The sequence below is a fragment of the Olea europaea genome, chromosome 18 (genome assembly GCF_002742605.1).
Source record: "Olea europaea var. sylvestris chromosome 18, O_europaea_v1, whole genome shotgun sequence".
In the NCBI taxonomy this organism is placed as follows: Eukaryota; Viridiplantae; Streptophyta; class Magnoliopsida; order Lamiales; family Oleaceae; genus Olea; species Olea europaea.
Genome location: NC_036254.1, coordinates 13298066 through 13320326, shown reverse-complemented (window position 1 = coordinate 13320326; position 22261 = coordinate 13298066). Strand labels below are relative to the sequence as shown.

At 35.5% G+C, this 22261-nt stretch overlaps 1 protein-coding gene across 1 annotated transcript; it reads left to right on the top strand.

Moving 5' to 3' along the window:
- The first annotated feature begins 4654 nt into the window (after positions 1 to 4654).
- Positions 4655 to 18312, top strand: LOC111367525 (protein SCO1 homolog 2, mitochondrial-like). The gene is made up of 7 exons (XM_022988455.1): positions 4655 to 4978; positions 12551 to 12668; positions 12806 to 12884; positions 14156 to 14356; positions 14450 to 14539; positions 17728 to 17860; positions 17984 to 18312. Exons 1-7 carry the CDS (start codon positions 4908 to 4910, stop codon positions 18090 to 18092), a joined length of 801 nt encoding a protein of 266 aa, XP_022844223.1. The 5' UTR covers positions 4655 to 4907; the 3' UTR covers positions 18093 to 18312.
- Positions 18313 to 22261: the final 3949 nt, after the last annotated feature.

The following is a 22261-nucleotide window of genomic DNA, read 5'->3' as shown; positions in this document are numbered from 1 at the left end:
AATTTCCTGAAATTCTTTTTCTTTCCACCCAAATTTCATTTTTACAATCAAATGAACTCTAAGTGTTTAAAAATGGTATTGTACATCAAGTTAAACTTTTATTGACATTAATTGTGTTTTTTTTCCATTATTTAATTAAACTTAATTAGCTTTTCTGAATCTAATTATTAACATTTGTCTTACATTTTTCAAAAATAATATGTAGCTTTCCCGTTGCTTAATTTAGGTGAAAATTAGGCTCATGTTTGAAAACCATTATTTCATAAATCTTTTTTCCATATACTCATTTTTAATCATACATTTACATAATAAAATATTTTGCACATGAATCCAAAAATTTTTAAAACTTTTTAACCACACATTCTTAAAAAAAAAAAAAAAATCACTATTCAAAACCATATTTTTACCAAATAATGGTTGTCAATTAGGCAATAGGGTGGCTGATCTAGCTAGCTTGCTACATTTTAGCCATCTCGGCCATGGTCCCACCTATATACTGGCTAAATGTGTAGAACCCCAAATAATTCTAGACACCTTAGTGACACTAAGATATGAATATTGGATGACTAAAGTATACTTCAGATTTTTAGTCTCATTTGAGACCCATTTTCGACATAGGAAACATTCGATTTAAAAAATGATATCTAAATAAAAGTTGTAACTCTTTGAGTTAGCTTTCCAACGCACTTTGAATTACCTCAATCGGATATCGGGAGAAGAAATTATGATAGAAACACTGAAAGCTGTGTAGTGTCAACCGGACTACAACCGATCGATCGAAACTGCGTGAAATGAAAATTCTCATTTTTCTTTAGAATTTAAATATTTATTTTCATCAATTATTTTCTCAAAGGGCCACCCATGTTTTTGGCAATTAAAACCCCACTAAATTGAAGCATTTAACCTCAAACTTAAATGACACCCATGTTTTCTCTCTTAAATAAAATTTGACCCTTCATTTGCTTTAAATTATGGGATATTTACCTATAAATAGAGACATCATTTCACTCATTTTTTCTCACACCAAAAGTAAGAGCTTTTACATACTAAAGAAAGAGTTTTCAAGAGAGAAAAAGAGAGGGAGGAAAACTATTTTTCCTAAAAGTTTAAGAAGTGTTTTCAAGTATCAATTCTCAACGGTTTTCAAACTTCTAAAGAGTGCATTTTTTTCAACGTCCAAGTTTCATCGAAATTTTCAATCCAAGTTTTCAAAGTTTCAAAAGCATCAATCAAGGTAGGTAGAGGTGCAATGTGTTTAATCGTGTTAAATTATAAATTTTGATTCATGTTAATGTTTGTATGTCAAATGGTACTCTGGTACGACATATCCCTCTATGTTAATAGTTGTATGTCAAATGGTGCCCTCGGGTACGGCATACCCCTTCATGTCAAATGGTGCCTCCGAGTATGGCATGTATGAAAAGTTATAAAGTTAATGTTTTGAAATGTATAGCTTGATCACGAATGCACCTATGACACCTATTGAATTTCTCAACTCATGGGTTTAATCCCATCTTTACAGATTGAAGGAATTCTACCTCGGGCATGGATGAAGGAGAAGATGGAGAGTGATGCAACGAGCCCATGGAAATCCGGTAAATAAGTGATTTGGATTTATTTTTATGAAATGTTTTCCAATGCTATTTTTTTAAAGTTTTGAATAACGCAAAATGCGAGAACGAGTTATGTTTTCTTCAAATAAATTACATTTTGTTGTTTTGAAAAATGATTCAGTGTTTTTTTTTAAGTATTTAAAGTATTGTTATTTAAATTATTATCCGAAAATGTAAGTTTTCGCTAAAACGTATACACTTATTACTAAACCACCCGTTAAGTTAAATAAAGTAAGTAGCGTTCCGATCCACTAGGGGTCGAGGCGTTACAAAATGTATTTTGATTTTTGAATATATTCGTGTTGAGTATCGGTCATGCCACAATGTCGTGCAAACCAATTTTTCAGTCAAATTAATTTAAGTGTCATGTTAATTTTATTAATAATGAATAAAAATACAACCTTAGGAAGGGATTTGAACTAAATAAAATATTGTTAATAAGTTTTGGAATGATATAGAATAAAACATATTTTTAGTAAATCTTAATAACAATTTATGACACGCGTGATTGAAAATTGTGAACTCATAGAATGAGTGATTAAAATTAATTAGTAAATTAATATTGTCTCACATATTTTAAAGTTACTTCCAATGCACGTGCTATAGTGTAAATTGATTATTAAGCCTATGTTTGACCCTAATTTTTTCAAAATCTCATTTTTTTTTCATTACTCATTTCAGTCATACATTCTCTCATAAAATAATTTTACACATAAATTAAATTTTAATTTTAATTTTTAGCTACACGTTTTTCAATACAATATTACTCCAAAATACATTTTATCCCCAAAATGGAGCTCAAAAGGCTAAATACGTATTAAGTTATCCAACTTCGAGTGTACATGGCAATTAATAACTCAGCATTTTGTTTGATTTTGTTCACTAGTTCTTATGTTGGGTAATTTTTATGGGGTTTTTCATATTTGTTAGGGCATCTCTAATGGAGATCCCAAAATACCATTTTGCCTCCAATGTAGCACTATTTTGATAATTTTGGTGCAGTATTATTCACTTTACACCATTTTACACCAAATGGTGCGAAGTCAATTTTGTCATTCTCTTTCATTTTTCAAACATATTGGTCAAGGGTATTCTCGTATCATTTTTGTTATATATTTTTTAATACAATAAATTATTAGTATTATTTGATGTACATTTTTAATAAATTTAATAATATAATCAATAATAATAAAGGATTATTTTGTTAATTTGACTCATTATTTATAATAAAAGTCTGTTTGGGAGTGATTTTGAGAATTAATTTTTTGACTGTTAGGAGAAAAGTGGGATCCATCTGTGAGAGAAGAAATCAAATATGACGGCTGTAATAGTGAAATAACAGTCAAAAAATCAATTTTTTGGATGAAAAAATCGCTCCAAAACAGGCCATAAATTAATAATATAAGCAATTATTTTCGCAAAATTTAACGAAATATATCAAACAAGTGAATATTTTCGTTATCAATAATATTTCAATATTTTCGTAATTATTTATTTAGTAATTTATCTAATTGTAAAATAAATAAATAAATTATTTTTTGAAATAAAAAAATTGTTAAGAATTGAAAAAAATGAAAAAAATAATTAAATACTGTTCATTTATGTAAGTTTTTGTGTAATGGATTAGAAATGAATTTTTAATTTGATACAAAATTTAGTGTAAAACTTACCTCAAATTTTGATATAGCATTGAAAATAGTCTTACTAACTACAACAAATGTTGTTATCAGGACACGCATCTATTGGCAGTTATTAGTTAGTAATATTGCAGACGCAACAGTTCATAAAGTTAGGTTGTGTTTGAGTCCACTTTATGCATAATAAGTTTTTTAATAAGGAATTTTTGGAGAGTTTGTGGTTAAAAAAAAAAAAAGTTTTGAATTTGTATGTAAAATTACTTTATTAAGAGAATGTGTAATTAAAAATGAGTATATATTTGGTGGCCTTTAAATTAAAAAAACTATACTTTGAATAATATTTTTTTAGAGAATTTGAAGTTAAAAGTAGGGAAAATTTTGAGTTTATATGTAGAATATTTTATTGCATGAATATATTGTTGAAAATGAGTATAAAATATAAATTAAAGGTCAGCAAACGGGGATGAGTTTGGGGAAAAAAAGTAAGTTTTTATAGAACGTGGCTCAAACATGATTTATTGACACAAATTTTGTCTATGAATAAAGTCATAAATATTAAATATTTAGAGAAATTTCATCAATAATATAATAAAAATAAAATTATTCATTCTAATTTTATCCATTATTTGGGAAAATCAATATTTTGAATAGTAATTCTTAACTGAATATGCGGTTAAAAATTTATGAAAATGTTTTAGATTTATGTGCAAGATATTTTATTGTGTAAATGTATTATTAAAAATGAATATATATATATATAAAAGTTTTCAAATAATAATTATCAAATCCTCAATTGTTACCCTCTCTATTAGGGAAGACAACAGGGAGTGTATGGGATGGATCATCCACTCCCATCTCGTCGGATATTTTTGTCACATTATCTCACTGCCACACCTTGTTAAAATGGGTTAGGGCAGGATAGGTCTCCCGTCCCGTTTTATTTTCCATTTTTATTTATTTTATTACTTGCCCCGTTTTATTTTTTTATTTTTTTATACCTTTAGTTAATGAATATTATTACTTTCTTTTACCAATTTGTTTAGAAAAAGTCATGTTTTATTATAAAAATGATAATAAACCTTTTATTTTTATTTGATAAAAAATATAAATTTAAAATTAATTTTAAATGGGCGCCCGTAACAAGGCGATGATTATATTTTTGTACCCACCTCGTACCAGCTTTGGGGCAATAACTTCCGTCTCATTCCTGTCCCATTTATCCGATTAGACGAGTAATCCTTGTCCGATTCAGAGCGAGACCTCTCGGACATGGAATTGAGTGGATTTTTTATTTTTATTTTTGCCATCCCTAATCTGTATGGCACCATTAGCTAAAGTTTTCAAATTATATATCATTTTTTTCCAGAGAAAAAAGAAAAGAAAAAGTCCAATGGCAATTTTGGTATTCACATTTTGGAGTACAATCCCCTCGAGGTGTACAAACCCTACGACACCGTGAACTTGGCTAGTACTCGTCTTTGGAGCAAAGAAATTGCTATTGGACCTTTTCAATTAGTTACCAGAAAGTACAATATTATTTTTCCTCAATAATTTCTGGTCACGTTTCGCTGAGACAGCAATCACCAGTTTATGCCCAATTTTTCATATATTTGATATTTCATAGAAAAGCGTAAGGAAAAAGAAAAAGGGAACTGAAATGCCACTGGCAAGATTACTCTTATCATCTTTCAAAAATGGGTCTGAAGAGTCTCTGCATATTGTTAAACGGTATTTTTTTCATTCTTTTACAATTTTATTTACGTAGATGGAATTTTTTTAAGTTTTTATTTTTCTTCTTCAATGGTGATATACGCGCAATAATTAGTTCAGAAGGATTTAATCGTCGTGGCTCGTAGAAGTTAAATTCAGAATTAACGTTATATACGAAATGTTATTTGTATGCTAAAGTCGCTCTGCAGTGTAGAAGTAATAGATAATGCCTATTGGAGCTGTGCATTGATGAGAGTTGACTGTAAATTATGCGATTGAGATTAAAGTTAGGAATTGCGTTTACCTTGTTAATGGAAAACAAGAAAGAGTTCAATATCTTTTAAGATAGCTTGCTATAATTGAAATATGGTTGAAGCCAAGGATGGGAGTGTGGTGGGTGTCTTCCTAAAGCAGAAGCTCATCGTGGCTTCAGAGGAAGTGTATGCTTACTGTTGATTTGCCTTCAAGGACCTATCCATCTTGATTTCAAGCTAGACTGTTGTATGCTCGAAAGGAAGAGAGCTGTATTATCCTAGCCTTGTATGAAGTGCTTGGAGTTTAAATTTTGGGCTCTGCTTGCTGTACACTCTTGTGTACAGCAAGTTGTACACCCCCCTAACATGAGGGGGGGCCCACGATTAACATGGCCCCCCCTCATGTGAGAGGGGTGTAAGCTTAAGTTGCTGTACAAGCAGATTTTTACCCTTAAATTTTTGTTGGACTTAAATGACACGTAGGCAGATTCTGTTTCTGACATTTGAAAGAAGAAGAGATGAAACAAAGATGGTTATTTACTTGAATATCTTTATGGCTTATCCCTGGACAATTAATGAGGCTTTGTTTTCTATTTGAGACCAGAGCTGGTGTTTTTCTTCGGCCTTTGCAATAACAAATACTAAACTCTTCAGCAGGGATCCAGAGATTCTGAATTTTGGTTAAACAATGTGTTTCGATGTAATTTTTCGTGGATGTGTTGTTTCAAAAAATCTCTTTGAATGATGATATGTTTAATGTAAAACTACTTGTGCCATAGAGATGGACAGCAGTGGAACAAATTGGTTTTTAAGCCAGCGTAATTTTTGGTGGTATCGGAGAAAAGTCAAATGTCAATTATGTGGTTTATTAGGGCCCCCTTTGTTTCCCATTTTTTTTAAAAATGAGAATGAAAAATATAGCTGTCATGGGCCCCACACAAGAGATAGAAATTCAAATTTGGTGACTTGATATGATGGATAACGATCACATTTTTTTTTTATTTTAATGGAGGAAAGAATGGGAACCAAACAGGGGGCTAGATATTATTTTGGTTCGGATCTTGATGTGCTGCTTGACATATCTGGTAAACATCTTTATTTGGTATGCAAATTAGAAGTGCATAGGGAATTTCTATTCAGTCTGTTCTCTATAATAGTGATGGGACTGATAAGCCTCCAATTCAGTATACATATTCTAGAAGGAACAAGAGGAGAGGCAGTAACTAATTCTGTTAGGTGGGGGTGTGAGGTGGCCAAAAATCTGTTACAAGGGCCTATAAATAGAATAAGATGGACTTGAGAGTCGTTTTATTAGGAAAGTGATGATAATGTACAGAGTAAAGCATGAGAACCTTGTTCAGGTGAGAGAGATGGACAAAATTGCAATTTATTAGTGAACCATGGTTCAAGTCAATATCGAATTAGGTGCTCCAAATTTGTCTATTTGTTAGTTTCCAATGTTAATTCCAATTCCAGAAATCAATTCAGCATTTCCTTTCATTTCCTGTGTTACTTCTCTTGTTTTCCCTGGCACTTGGTAATTTCTTTTTACAGATTGGAATCTATCAAATTGGTATCAGAGCACCCTTCACCATAGGCATGACACTTGCAGATCGAGTTGGGGAACTAGAACAGAAAGTAGAAGTCCATCATCAAGAGCTGCAGGCAGGTCTTGAGTCCATGAGGTCTGAGTTCAAAGTAATGCATGCAGGGATGCTGGAGAAATTTGAATTATTAATGAAAACATGGGATAATCAGGAAAGGGGACGGAAGGAGAAAGGGATGGCCTCCGAAAAATCACCAACAGAAACTGCAGGTTCGGGAATATCTCAACTCCGGCAAGACCCTACTCAAGGTACTGGCGGAGGAACAGGAGGTGACTGGAGGGGGGAACCGCGAGTGCGACGATTGGAGATGCCTGTGTTTGACGGGGATGATCCGGATGGATGGGTTTTTCGGGTGGAAAGATACTTCACCCTCAACCGGTTGACTGAAGAAGAGAAAGTCGAGGCAGCTGTGGTATGCTTCGACGGCGAAGCCCTAGCCTGGTTCAAATGGGAGGAGAAGCGTCGAGCTATGAATAGCTGGGAGGAGGTGAAGATCCGGCTATTGCGTCGATTCCGCCCTTCGCAAGAGGGGTCCCTATGTGCTCAGTTTTTATCCCTAAGGCAACGCTCCACCGTTCGTGACTGCTGCCGGCAATTTGAGACGTTAGCTTCCCCGTTAGTGGAAATATCAGAGGAAGTGTTGACATGCAGCTTCCTTAATGGGTTAAACCCAGATATCCGGGCTGAGGTTCTGTTATTAAGACCCTTGGGCCTGGAGCAGATAATGGAAGTGGCCCAAATGGTGGAGGACCGAAACATGGTAGCTAAACAAACCCACTGGAATGCTGGACCTATTAAACCAAAGAGTATCCCCTTCCATAACCCAAATCCACCACAATCATCTTTCAAGAGCCCGACCCACACCCATCACTCCCAAACACGCCCTACGGTTCCTCTGAACCTCCCCTCAAATCGCCCAAATTCTTTCCCCAAATCATCCATACCCTACAAACGGCTGACCGATGCTGAAATACAGGCCAAGAGGGAGAAAGGCCTCTGTTACCGTTGTGATGACCGATTTACCATTGGCCATAGGTGCAAGAATAAGGAGCTACAGGTGTTGGTGATTCGGGAAATGGAACTCAACGACGAGGAACCTGACACCGCCATGGCCAGCGAAGGTGAGCCCAACGCCGGCGAGTCGGTTTATGCTGCAGAAGTGACCCCCGGTTCGGGACAGCCGATAGAGTTGTCGATCAACTCAGTCGTGGGGCTGACCACCCCAGGTACTATGAAGCTAAAAGGGATGCTCGGCCAAAAGCAAGTGATAGTTTTGGTTGACAGTGGTGCTTCCCACAATTTTATTTCAGCAGACCTTGTCCAACAAATGGGACTTCCATTGACAGGCACCGCAAGCTATGGGGTGGTCATGGGGACGGGCTTAACAGTAAAAGGGGATGGTATATGCCGACAAGTACATCTGAAATTGCCGGGGCTGTTGATAGAAGAGGACTTCTTACCTCTTGAGCTGGGCAGCTCGGATATCATTCTGGGAATGCAATGGTTGAGGACACTAGGCAAAATGCAGGTGGACTGGGATACTCTAACCATGTCCTTTGACGTCGGGGGGATCAAGGTAACCCTGCAGGGGGATCCCAGCCTGAGTAAGATGCCCGTTTCATTGAAATCGATGTGGAAAGCTTTTAAGGAACAGGGGGAAGGGCTTCTACTGGAATTGGGAAGCATCACCGTCAGTCACCGGTCCGCCCTGCCCAGCCCCCCGAGGTTTTTTGCAGAGATTCTGGCAGAGTTCACAGCAGTATTCGAGGAATTTACTCAACTGCCTCCTAAGAGACTCCAGGATCATGCAATTAATTTGAAACCAGGGGCGGGACCAGTAAGTGTAAGACCGTATCGCTATCCCCACTTCCAGAAAAACGAAATAGAGCAGCTAGTTAAGGAGATGTTAGCAGCTGGAATCATCCAACATAGCACTAGTCCTTTTTCAAGTCCTGTGCTGTTAGTACGGAAGAAAGATGGGAGTTGGAGATTTTGTGTGGATTATAGAGCATTGAACAAAGCCACCGTCCCAGACAAGTTCCCAATCCCAGTCATCGATGAATTGCTTGACGAATTGAATGGAGCTACGGTGTTCTCAAAAATCGATCTCAAATCTGGTTATCATCAGATACGGGTGAAGGCCGAGGATGTCCCAAAAACAGCCTTCCGAACTCATGAAGGCCATTATGAGTTTCTAGTCATGCCCTTCGGCTTGACCAACGCACCAGCCACCTTTCAATCATTGATGAACTCAATTTTCAGAGAACAGCTCCGAAAGTATGCGCTAGTATTTTTTGACGACATTCTTGTTTACAGTCGTACAAAGGAGGAACACCGAGATCATTTACGAAAGGTCCTGCAGACTCTAGTAGAGCACCAGCTCTTTGCTAACAAAAAGAAATGCCTATTTGGGCAAGAGAAGATAGAGTATCTTGGCCACATTATATCAGCAAAGGGGGTGGCAGCAGATGAATCCAAGTTGTCAGCAATGAGGAATTGGCCACGTCCCCAGACACTTAAAGAATTAAGGGGATTCTTGGGGTTGACCGGATATTATCGACGGTTTGTGGAGTCCTATGGGAAGATAGCCTGGCCGCTAACTCAACTACTAAAGAAGGACTGTTTCAGGTGGAATGACGCTGCAGAATCGGCCTTCGCAAAACTGAAGGAGGCAATGACAACTGTACCAGTCTTGGCTCTTCCAGATTTCTCGCAGCCCTTTATACTTGAGACTGATGCTTCTGGACATGGGATAGGGGCTGTCTTGATGCAAAATCAGAGACCAATTGCCTATTTCAGTCAGGTGCTGCCCCAAAGGAGTCAGAATAAATCGATATATGAGAGGGAGCTCATGTCTATCGTACTGGCAGTGCAAAAGTGGAGGCATTATTTGCTGGGAAGGCGTTTTGTGGTTAGAACAGACCAAAAAAGTCTTAAATTCCTACTCGAACAGCACTTAGTAAATGTGGAATATCAGAAGTGGTTATCTAAATTGTTGGGTTTCGATTTGGATATTCAATACAAGCCAGGATTGGAAAACAAAGCCGCAGATGCCTTATCCAGGAGGGGAACAGCAGCCACACTGATGGCCCTTAGTATACCAAACACAATACAGTTAGAGGAGGTGATAAAAGCGGAGGAAGAAGATCCTGAACTAAGCCGAATCATATCAGCCATAAGGGTGGACCCTTCTTCCTGTCCTGGATTTGCTATAGTAAGAGGGGCTTTGCTGTATAAGGACAGGATCACCCTACCTAAAGGTTCTCCCATTATTTCGTTAGCATTACAAGAAGGCCATGATAGTAAAATGGGTGGCCATGGGGGATTCCTTAAGACTTACAAGAGGATAGTCGGGACTTTTTATTGGAAAGGTATGAAGAAGGATATTAGAAACTATGTGGCTGCTTGCGAAGTTTGTCAACAGCACAAGTACTCCACGTTAGCACCTGCAAGACTGCTACAACCTCTACCTATACCACAGAAGGTATGGGAGGACATCTCCATGGATTTCATAGAAGGGTTACCAAAGTCAGAGGGGATCGATTCAATACTGGTAGTGGTCGACCGCCTAAGCAAATACGGCCACTTCATTGGCTTAAAACATCCTTTCACAGCTCCGACCGTGGCTGCCATGTTCATCAAAGAGGTGGTTCGCTTGCATGGGACACCAAACTCAATCATAACTGACAGGGATAAGGTATTTATGAGCAAATTTTAGAGTGAGTTACTCCGTTTACATGGGACTAAATTGAAGTTTAGTTCAGCCTATCATCCCCAAACTGATGGCCAAACAGAGGTGGTGAATAGAGGGATAGAGACATACCTACGGTGTTTTACTTCAGCTCGGCCGAAAGAGTGGTTCCGTTTCCTGCCATGGGCTGAGCTATCTTACAACACATCATTTCATGTGTCTGCACAACTCACCCCATTCCACATAGTTTATGGACGAGAGCCTCCGCCTCTAATACGGTTTGAAAAGGGGTCGACACCTGTATCATCATTGGATCAGCAATTGGCAGAAAGGGATAGACTTTTGGATGAGCTAAAGCTGCATTTGAGCCAGGCACAGCAACAGATGAAAAGTTCAGCTGATAGACATAGGAGGGAGGTGGAGTTCTCAACTGGTGATAAGGTCTACTTGAAAATGCGACCCTATCGCCGCAAATCATTGGCACAACGCAGCAACGAGAAACTTGCACCACGGTACTATGGGCCGTTTGAGATTTTAGCTAAAGTGGGGAAAGTTGCTTACAGGTTGGAGCTGCCACCTGGTATCCGTGTTCATCCTGTATTTCATGTTTCGCAGTTGCGAAGGGCGGTAGGAGAACATCATCTGCCTTCTATGTTGCTTGATAATTTGGGAGTGGACTGAGAGTTAATGGTTGAACCAGAAACTGTGTTGGGAGTCAGGACTGCTTCGTTGGGGACAGCAGACTGCTTGGAAGTGTTAATTCAGTGGAAGGGCCTATCTCCATTGGAAGCTACTTGGGAGCCATTCAGCCTCATTGATCAACAATTTCCGGCCTTTCACCTTGTGGACAAGGTGACTGAATTGGGCGGGGTAGTTGATAAGCCTCCAATTCAGTATACACATTCTAGAAGGAACAAGAGGAGAGACAGTAACTAATTCTGTTAGGTGGGGGTGTGAGGTGGCCAAAAATCTGTTACAAGGGCCTATAAATAGAATAAGATGGATAGATGAAGAAAGGAAGAAATTCAGTGAGTGGGTCAGTTAGGGAGAGTCTCAGTCCTCTCAATCGGTCATTTGTTCTTTTCCTTTACATTTCCTTGTAATTCCAATTCCAGAAATCAATTCAGCATTTCCTTTCATTTCCTGTGTTACTTCTCTTGTTTTCCCTGGCACTTGGTAATTTCTTTTTACAGATTGGAATCTATCAGGGACATTTGACAAACCAGTGTTTCTTTGATATGGAATTGAATTTAGAATGTAATATAAGAAAAGTCAGTATGCCAAGGAAAAATGGAAATGAATTCACTCTAAGCGAGATTACATAATTGACTTAAATCATTTTGAATACTATAAGAACTGTTGATGATGATGTAATTGCTGATCATATGATAAGTCCCAATGCAAGTGGCTGGAGAAGTTCTTGGTATTGCTATTCTCTCTCTTTTTCCCAAACCAAAAACTGTATTATTTTTCTTACGATTAAAGTCCAAATGAATTGTTTACTATGTTTCTCATGTAGGTTTGGTGCATCTAGGAGATATATGCATGCTACACTAGGTCAGTGCAAAGCAGTAAACCTCTGCCTTCATTCCTTGAAATTAATTTGACTAATCATTTTAAGTATAGGGAAAGACTCTGATGAACTGAAACCATATTTGGTCCATATTCAATACATGGTTATATATAAATTCCTAGTGAATTTTGTACTGTTTCACATCCCTTATGTTAGCAATGAGATATATGACTTTTCTGTAACATCAAATTCAGTTTGACACGTCACATAAAATAAGCATGCAAGGAAGATGCAAACAAATTCATTCTTAAGTGAACTTACACATTGAATTGTTTTGAGTAGCGTATAAGCAATGTTGTAATTGCTATAATTTGGTAATTGAGTTATTCTTTTAACAAATGAGCATTTATTATTTATCATTAATTTTTTGAAGAATCTGTGTTCTTTCTGATTTTTTCTCTTCCCTGACCTAATTATATCTTGAATAAACATTTAGATGTATCTTCAATTGTTTTGTGTTTGTAGATTTGGTGAATCTAAGAGATTTTACTCTTCCAGTGCAAGGTCAACAAGAAGCATTACACCTCCCCCTCCATTACCTGAAAAGTCTACGTCCCCCACCCCTTGGAAATATTTCTTAATTGTATGATACCATAACTCCAACTCCATCTTCCCTGGAGATGCTCCAATATTTCTGTTCTTTTTCTATATAATTCATGTTTGTCCTTTATACTTTCACCTTACCTTTTAAAACTTTACATATCAGTTTTATTCTTGCAGCCTGGTTCCATCCTAGCTGGAATTGGTGGTTTGGCTTTTTTCATGCACTATAATGATGAAAAGAGAGCAATTCCAAAAGGTGATTTTGACATTTATAGTTACTGATTTCGATTTATTTGGCTTTGACTGAAAAAGGTTTTTTAAGTGCCATCTACTGGATGACAAAAAGTTCATGGTTGAAAACAAGCACATATTAGTAATTTATATACTAAGTGTCTATTTGGAAAGGAACAAGTAGTTGATAGTTCACGCCAAAGTAACTTGTAAGATAGGGGCACTCTTCTGTAATGGCTTGTGACCCTAGTCTGAGTTTACTGAATGATGAAGCATTGAAGAAAAGGTTGAAATCATTTTTACTAGAATTGGGCTACAATTGCATTCAGCTTCAATGGGATTTTAATTGGTTATTGATGTATCAGTTGATGATTAGCTTCAGAATCTGGATTATCTATTGCGTAAAGTCTACTTTTGGTGGAACATATACACTAACGAGTGACTTTTGAGATAGGGGCTTTGACATGATGTTGTTTCTCAATTTACATACTATAATAGCATGCTTGGTAGGGATGACTGGATTAAACTCAAGTACTGAAAAATAAAGAGAAGCAAAAAACTTGTTTATTATACTCTTTCAGTTCTTTCTAATACTGCACATGAAACAAGCTCAGACTGTTTGTAATTGGAGCATTGTTATTTCATTTGAAACAATCCATCTTCTTTGTTCTTTCTCTTTCTTCTGACTAGTTGGCATTATCTTTAGTATCATTCCAAGCATTTTTCTTATTTACTGTTGGCTGCTGTTAAATATGCTGTAGTTGGCTATAATAAATTTACCTTCAATGTTGTGTTCTCACTGGAAAAATTCTTGCCGGTTGCAATTTCATATCTTTGCTTAGAAATTGGATTGGGAATGGGGATTTCTAATATGTGCTTCAGACTGAAGATGGCAGAAACATTGTGAAATTGTACTGTAACCTTTGTTCTCTCGGCTTATTTCAGTGTGTTGCTGTAGGTCTATGGCAGAATTCATTTCCTATTTCTGTGAAGAGGATATCATTGCTCGTTCAATTGTGAGAGCTAACAGGTTATTGAAATTGTAGGTCCCTGTCTATGGGGGATTAATACTGGACTTTGTCGGTTGCTTCTGTCATATTTTTAGTTGTAATTCTTAGAAGTTACCCATTTTCTACTTCAAGTGCTATTACATGAATTAACACAATTCTGCTTCTCCCATTGCATTTTCATGAGAAAGACGATTAAACTAAGGGATATATGTTGGTTAATAAAATGAAATTTACATTGTTTATAGACTAATTATATTTATTTATGTTTTTTTCCAACTTGGACTAGGCCAGGGTGTAAAGTTTGAAAGAAGTGCCATTCAAGGGCCGATAATTGGTGGCCCTTTCAGCCTAATTAATACAGAAGGCCAGTTAGTCACTGAGCACAACCTTCTGGGGAACTGGGTTCTACTCTACTTTGGTTATACTTCATCTCCGGATGTTGGGCCAGCAGAGGTTCAAAAGATGGTCAAGTCTGTTGATATATTAGGTTCTTACTCATCGATTTTTCTCTAAAATTAAATTGAACTGTTTTTGAGTTTTATGATTGATTTTTATTTTTTTTTATTTTGATTTGAACAAGAGTCAAAACAGAATCTCAAGATTTTGCCCATATTTGTCACAATTGATCCTCAGAGAGATACACCTGCACAGCTTCGCGCTTACCTCAGAGGTGAGTTCGTTATTCACATGATTTTCTTATACCCTTCTACAAAACTGAATAGAGTATTTCACATGAAAGCCAGACACCCCATATTTGTAGAAAAATGGTAGCATATATAAGTTGTCTTTGATTGTTTTTTATGTATGCTTTTACTAAAAATGGATAATTGTTATCGAAACACATAATGACATAATTTTGTAAAAACTTCTTTTGCTAGCAAGTTCTAAGGGAGATGACCATACAGTCATCATTTTACAGCACGATATGATTTCATCAATTATTCTGACTTCTTAAATATGATTAAATTTTCGGGTGACGAGTCAGTTGTGTGTTTCTGATAAGAACCTGTTGCTGCTGCTTGATAAGAACCTATTGCTGTTAATAATCTGCTGGACCTGCTGACCAGAATTTAGATAGTAGACTTCACAGGAAAATGGATGATTATGAAAGGTAGAAGGCAGATTATTGTAGACACAATATTTGAGCTTGAAAGTATTGAAACAGAATTTTGTATTGATAGAACAGAAATTAATGACAAGTTGCAGGCTATTCGAGAGGCATGATCTCTCCACTCTTTTCTAAACAAATTCTCTGAATGCCAATCTAATTCCCCTCCCCATTTTATTTGTAGAGTTCCCCTCTAACCGACTAATAAACATTCTAGAATAAAAATGATGTGGAAGCATCCATGTGAATCAGATAGGGCTTTATCATTACCTGCCGCCCCAAAATCCACCTTGTCCTCGAGGTGGAAGTTGTTGATGTCTTGGTCGATTCATCATGCAACCAAACCATTTGTCTTGCAAGCACTCCAGTCATCGTCATCACTGGAAGGGAATGCTTCAACTCCTTGAAGTGGGAGGACTTAATCAAGCAAGCAATTATTACAAGTATCGTATCCAAGGAAACTCCATAGCCAGTTGCCCCTACAAACAAATAGTCCCATTTTTTAATTTGACAAGCCGAAATAAAAATGTAGGTCACTTCATTGTCAAATAGGACCTCCATTGCCTTCTCCAAAATCAACCCCTTAATTTCCGTTGTTTTTTATTTAGAACATGTTTGGTATAGATTTTAATCCAATTAACATCAATTTTTTGACCGTTATTTCATTATTCCAGCCGTCATTTTTGAATTTTTCTCTCACACGTAGGATCAACTTTATCTTTCATGGTAAAAAAATCAATTAACAAAATCCCTAACAAACAAGCACTTAGTTAGTCCTTTCCCCGAATTGAGTGAGAACTCAATCAATTCACCCACATTATTTTCCTCTTCATCTTCTTCCAAAACCTCTAATTGATCGTCTTCTTCTTCCACCTCTACGAGTCCCACTTCCTCCCCATTATTGGTAACCAACAATACCTGTAGCTCAGTATTGCAGCATCTGTGATTTGATGTGCAATTCTCATCACTAAAAAAACACAGCCCCTTGTCTCTATTCATCTGTGGCTCATCAATTAATTTCTTGAACGGAATAGCCCCTTTAATTGTTGTCGCATGATGAAAAATTGAAGGTGGCCGTGGCTTTGGTGTTGATCGGGTTGGTTGGATGTGGTGTTTCGAGAGCCGGCTTATGTGTGTGGACAGGGAATAAGGGAATTGTGGGCTGTGGTTATCTATATTAATTTTAGATCTAGATGGGCCAAATTTAAAATGGGCCTGCTTCATCTCATTCCTGTTTTCAATCATTTTGGCCCCTTCCTTTCCCCAGTCCAAATCCATCAAACTCAGTAATTCCCCTTCTTTGCTCTTCTCATGCTTCAACGATTTTACAGAGGCTCCCTCCAAAACCTGCTCCGATCTCTCCTCCTCCTCCAATGGTGGTAATGGTAAGATTTCAAGGCTGCCTCTATTTACCCAGGTTTCATCAGATTGAGGTGGCAGTTCAGATGTGTGGGTGGTTTCATGTTCCTCCTCCGGTGTCGGCAGTTCTTTCTCTGGCTTTCCGTTCTCTGTCCTCCATTTCAGCCCATCACACTGCTTCCAGAGGCCTTACTCGTGCTAAATTGATCCAACATCAATTTTTTTAACTCTCCCCAAGTTTGCATGGGTCAATGACGATTTAGCCATTGGAACCACTCCCAAGCTTCACCATCCCAACATGCCGTTGTGGCTTCCACCTTTTCTTTTTCCGACAATCGATTTCTCTTGAAATTTCCTCTGCTTTCCCTATCCACCACCCTGGACTACCATCATAGAGTATCGATATCTTGAGACGGCCAAGCGAATCCAATCCAGAATCAAGTGCTTGGTCTTCTGTCCGTCACATCATTATTTGTTCGAATTGATTGAATATGGAGCTCCATTTCTCCTCCAGTTCATTGCTGAAATTTGTTTCCATACTCTCTAGAATCGAGTGCTCTAATACCAATTGATAAGAACCTGTTGCTACTGCTTGATAAGAACCTGTTGCTGTTGATAATCGACTGGATCTGAGAGGCTGCTAACCAGAATTTAGATAGTAGACTTGACAGGAAAATGGATGATTATGAAAGGTAAAAGGCAGATTATTGTAGACACAATATTTGAGCTTGAAAGTATTGAAACAGAATTTTGTATTGATAGAATAACAGAAATTAAATGACAAGTTTCAGACTATTCGAGAGGCCTAATCTCTCCACTCCTTTCTAAACAAATTCTCTGAATGCCAATCTAATTCCTCTCCCCATCTTATTTGTAGAGTTCCCATCTAACCGACTAATGAACATTCTAGAATAAAAATGACTTGGAAGCATCCATGTGAACCAGATAGGGCTCTATCATTTTCCTTAAGAAGGCAAGATATATTAATGTTCAATTATAAATATTTCTAAGACTTCAATGAAAAAGATATAAAGACTTTCTTTACTGCTGTTATCTGTGTGTGTTACTTATCAAATGATTTTTTTCTTCTAATGCACTAAACTTCAAATCTTGCAAATTTTATTATTTTATAAATGATACTTGATAATACATGCTTCTATGAGAAATTATTTTCCAACACCAAGGTTTAGAAAAGGAGTTAAGAGAAATCTATCGTCTTCTTTTTCCCAAAAAAAATGACTGGAATGCTTTTTCTTTGGTTCAACTGGAATTAATTACACACCCAATAATTGGAGTATGTTCTATTTACTTCCATATTCTTCTTGTCTTATCTCCGGATGCTATATAATTAACATTTTCTGCTCCACTTTTTTAATTTATAATGAGGGTAGAGTTCGACTCAAGGATAGAGGGATTAACCGGACCAGTTGCTGCTATTAGACAGATGGCACAAGAGTACCGAGTATTCTTTAAAAGGGTTGATGAAGAAGGAGATGATTATCTTGTTGAGTCTTCGCAAAACATGTAAATTACAAGCCTTTAATATCACTATCCTCCCAGCTTCCTCATCTTAACTCTTTCCTTTATCTTTTTCACCAAGACATCTTTGCTATTTTGAAAAAAATATTGTGATATCATTATGAACAGGTACTTGATGAACCCGAACATGGAAGTAGTGAGGTGCTTTGGAGTTGAATACAGAGCGGAAGAACTGACGGAAGAAATACTCAAAGAGATGAAGAAAACTGGAAATTAATCATTCGATAGAATGTGGCCTAAAACTCAGCAGGGTAGGTTTATCTTTTTCAAATGTCAATCCAACGATTTTTTCCCTTCACACTGTCAAAATGCTAATTAGTGTTGAGTTTGATCCAATTTTAATACATCACACATTTTGTTATTTTTGTGTTGCCCTTTTTCATTATTTGATACTGTACCTTTTGGTGACTAATACAAAATGGGACTTGGTACCTGCAGCAGCTAAGGCTCCACATGTTCACTGTTGAATTATTTCTGTTTCAGTTTCCAAGTCATATTTATTAAATGAAAAATGCTAGTCAGCCAGGTATAAAAACAGGGATTTAAATTTTGTTGAGGTGGCACTTATTGCACAGCACTCCGACCGGTGCATCTTCAGAGACCAGTACTCCGGTGGTTCTTCCATCTCCAATCATCCTAATACTTACAGTTTTGAGCATTCCTCTAGTGTCATAATGGTAGCCACTGGAGTATCCCTCGGTCGCATCAGCTCTTAGGACTTAGGTATAACATAAGCCATAGATACATTTTGGAGGTCCCGAGTTTATGAGCAAAAACCCGACTCCCAGAACCAATTTTTTTCTCCCAGAAAACCTCAAAAGTAGGAATTTCCACTACTAGATTTTGAATCCAATTCATAAGTACCATTAAACCCTCCTTTCATTATGCCATTTCCGACTAAACCTGTGGGCTTATGGTAAATGACTGGCTGATTCATACATCCACTTCCAAAACACGGAAATCTTCCGGGTTTAAATGTGGTACGTTATTCCTATTTTCAGGACAAAGACCACATTTAGCCTCTGTTTGGTTTCCATTATTTTCTTATTAAAATGAAAAATATGACCATTATTTATTACATCAAGCTACTAAATTTGAATTTCTATCTCTTGTATGAAGTCCGTAACGACTATATTTTTCATTCTCATTCTTCCAAAAATGAGAAACAAACGGGGGGCTTAGTGTCATAATGAAAACAGATATGACATGACCATCCAAAATTGCCATGGTTTTGGTGTGTGAAACTTGACACAATGAGCCCAAATGTATTTCCTTCTCTGCTGCATACAGGTTTGGATTGTTCAGTGCTTTTGGATTCCAACCTGGGAATGGCTTCCCAGTTCCAAGTTTGTCTTCCCCCGCAGTCACTTTGTGAATCAGAGAAAGGTTTGAAAATCTTAAGAAGGCTGCTATATGGTGAGTGCCACATGGCGCTACAAACGTTTACTTTCTATAATTCAAGTAAAATTTAACTAAAGTTCAAAATTTACATTTAATAAATGATAATCATGTTTTATAATTGAACGCCCTCTAGAGGGATTTTAATGATAGGTTCTATACGAATTGGACTAACTTATATAGTTAAATATCTAGTGATAAACTCTTATGTTCCTCTCAGTACGATATTTTTGAATAAGTTCTTGAATAACGAGCCTAATTGTTTTTTTTATTGATGATATTGACAATATTGATGCTAATCATTACTATTAAAAAGACTTGTACAACCTGTGAATTTATATTGCTATAGGTTGTTTTGAGCAAATTTATTATAACTAATTGTTGAAAAAAAAAACAAAAACAAAAAAACAAACAAACATCATTAGTTCACAATGGCATTTTTAAGTATATTAACATCATTTTAGATGAGATACAAGCTAAAAATTTGTCAAAGATAAATATAATACTCAATTGAAAATAGGAGGTTAGTATGTCTAAAATTCATGTGTTTACTTTTGTGTCTAAATTATCTATATTGTCGCTTGAATGCAACGATTGTTACTTAATACCAAATGAATAAAAAATTCAAAGGTTGGTAGCAAATAAGGTTGCTGAAATTGCTATAACGATTTGTATTGAGTAGTATCACAATCTTCTAGATCTCTATTAGGATTCCGAGTTGTTAGGATTATAAATCTACGATCCAAAATGATCATGATAATAATAGGCTTTGGCTATGATCTTTTTAAAATTCAATAGTTTGGGCAAGTGCTCAAGATTACTCGTTTCATGGATGGCATCATTTTTCATAACTAGTCGCTATCACGTGCGTTGCACGAATTTTGTATTTATTTTATTTTTATTAGTGTATGAATTTTAGTTTTTTTGGAAAGTTTTTGAAGCAATATCTAAAAATATTTTCATGATATAAAAAAATAATTGCAAATTATTTTTACAATTGTATAACAGTATGTTATCTAAAAAAAATATGCTTGTATATATCATGCTTGAATAAGAAATATACAAACTATTTTATTTGTATTTTTTGATAATGTTGATATGATTGAATTGAATGTGAAGATTATATTTCTAAATTTTGTGTAATTCAATATTGCAAAAAAAAAAAAAACAAAAACAAAAAAAAACTCTCCGCACAGTGCGGAGAGAGGTGAACTAAGTGCGAAGTAAAAATTAAAAAAAAATGTCTAGAGAGAAAAAAACATTTTCACACAGTGCGAAGAGAATTGAACATGTGCGGAGAGTTGACAAACTCTTCGCATAATGCGGAGTAAAAAAAAAAAAAACTCTCCGCACAGTGCGGAGAGAGGTGAACCAAGTGCGAAGTAAAAATTAAAAAAAAATGTCTAGAGAGAAAAAAACCTTTTCACACAGTGCGAAGAGAATTGAACATGTGCGGAGAGTTGACAAACTCTTCGCATAATGCGGAGTAAAAAAAAAAAAACTCTCAACACAGTACGGAGATATGACAAACCAACTCATGGAGTTTATATATACTAAAATTATTATTATTTTTTTAATGTTATTGGCATGATGCGTGTATGGAATAATATTTGTCAATCGCTATAAACAAAATTCTTCACAAAATACAAATAATAAAAATGCATAATAAATCTTCTTATTATGCTAATAAAATTACAATAAAAAAATTTTTACAAATAAAATAAAAAAAATCATTTTTATCTTTAACAAAAAACACATTTAAAAATTTGTAATTTCGTGACCACTTTTTTTTTTTAATTCTCGAAAATACAATTATAAAAAAGGAAATAATATTGAATTACAACATTTAATATTTAAGAAATTCAATATTAAATAAATTTTATACATTTATAACAAATTATAAATTCATATATGCAACTTACCGTATTAGCAAGCAACTTATCGTATATATAGCTTACCGTATATGCTACCTACCGTATTTGCATCCTACTGTATTTGCAAATAACTTATCGTATTTGCAGCTTACCGTATATGCTGTCTACCGTATTTACAACTTACCGTATATGCTGTCTACCATATTTGTAACTTACTGTACTTTTATATACCGATTTTTGCACTTACAAATATCGAGAATACAGAACACCGTACATTCACTTATCAAACCGAATTTTAAAAAAAAAAATCATATTTTTTTTTAATATAAGCATAAAATAAATATTAAATATATATGAAGCACAAAATATAAATGCATATGAATATGGTGCTCAATCTTCAATTTTTCAATATTGAATTACACAAAATTTAGAAATATAATTTTCACATTCAACTCAATCATATCAACACTATCAAATAATACAAACAAAATAATTTGTATAATCTTGTATATTTCTTCTTCAAGTATGAAATATACAAGTATATTTTTTCTAAATGATACAATATTGTTATGCAATTGTAAAAATAATTTGCAATTATTTTCCTATATCATGGAAATATTTCTAGATATTGCTTCAAAAATTTTTCAAAAAACTAAAATTCATACACTAATAAAAATACGATAAATGCAAAATTCGTGCAACGCACATAACAGTCACTGTGCGAAGATGTTTTTTTTTTTTTTTTACTTTGCACTGTACGAAGAGTTTGTCAATTCTCCGCACTATGCGAAGAGTTTTTTTTTCCTTTTTTACTCCGCACATAGTTTGTCATCTTTCCGCACTGTGTAGAGAGTTTTTTTTTTTTTAAAACTCATGTGTGAAGAGTTTTTTTTTATGACAGTTTATATTTACTAAAATTATTATTATTTTTTTAATGCTAGCGACATGATGTGTGGAAAAACATTTGTTTGACATAAACAAAATGAAAAATAAAAAAATGACATCATGTATAGTAAAATTGGATTTATTTACTATTGCATCAATAATAAACCATTCTTCCCCTTTTTATTAAAAGTTAGATAAGGGATATAATATACTCCAAACCCAAAACAAT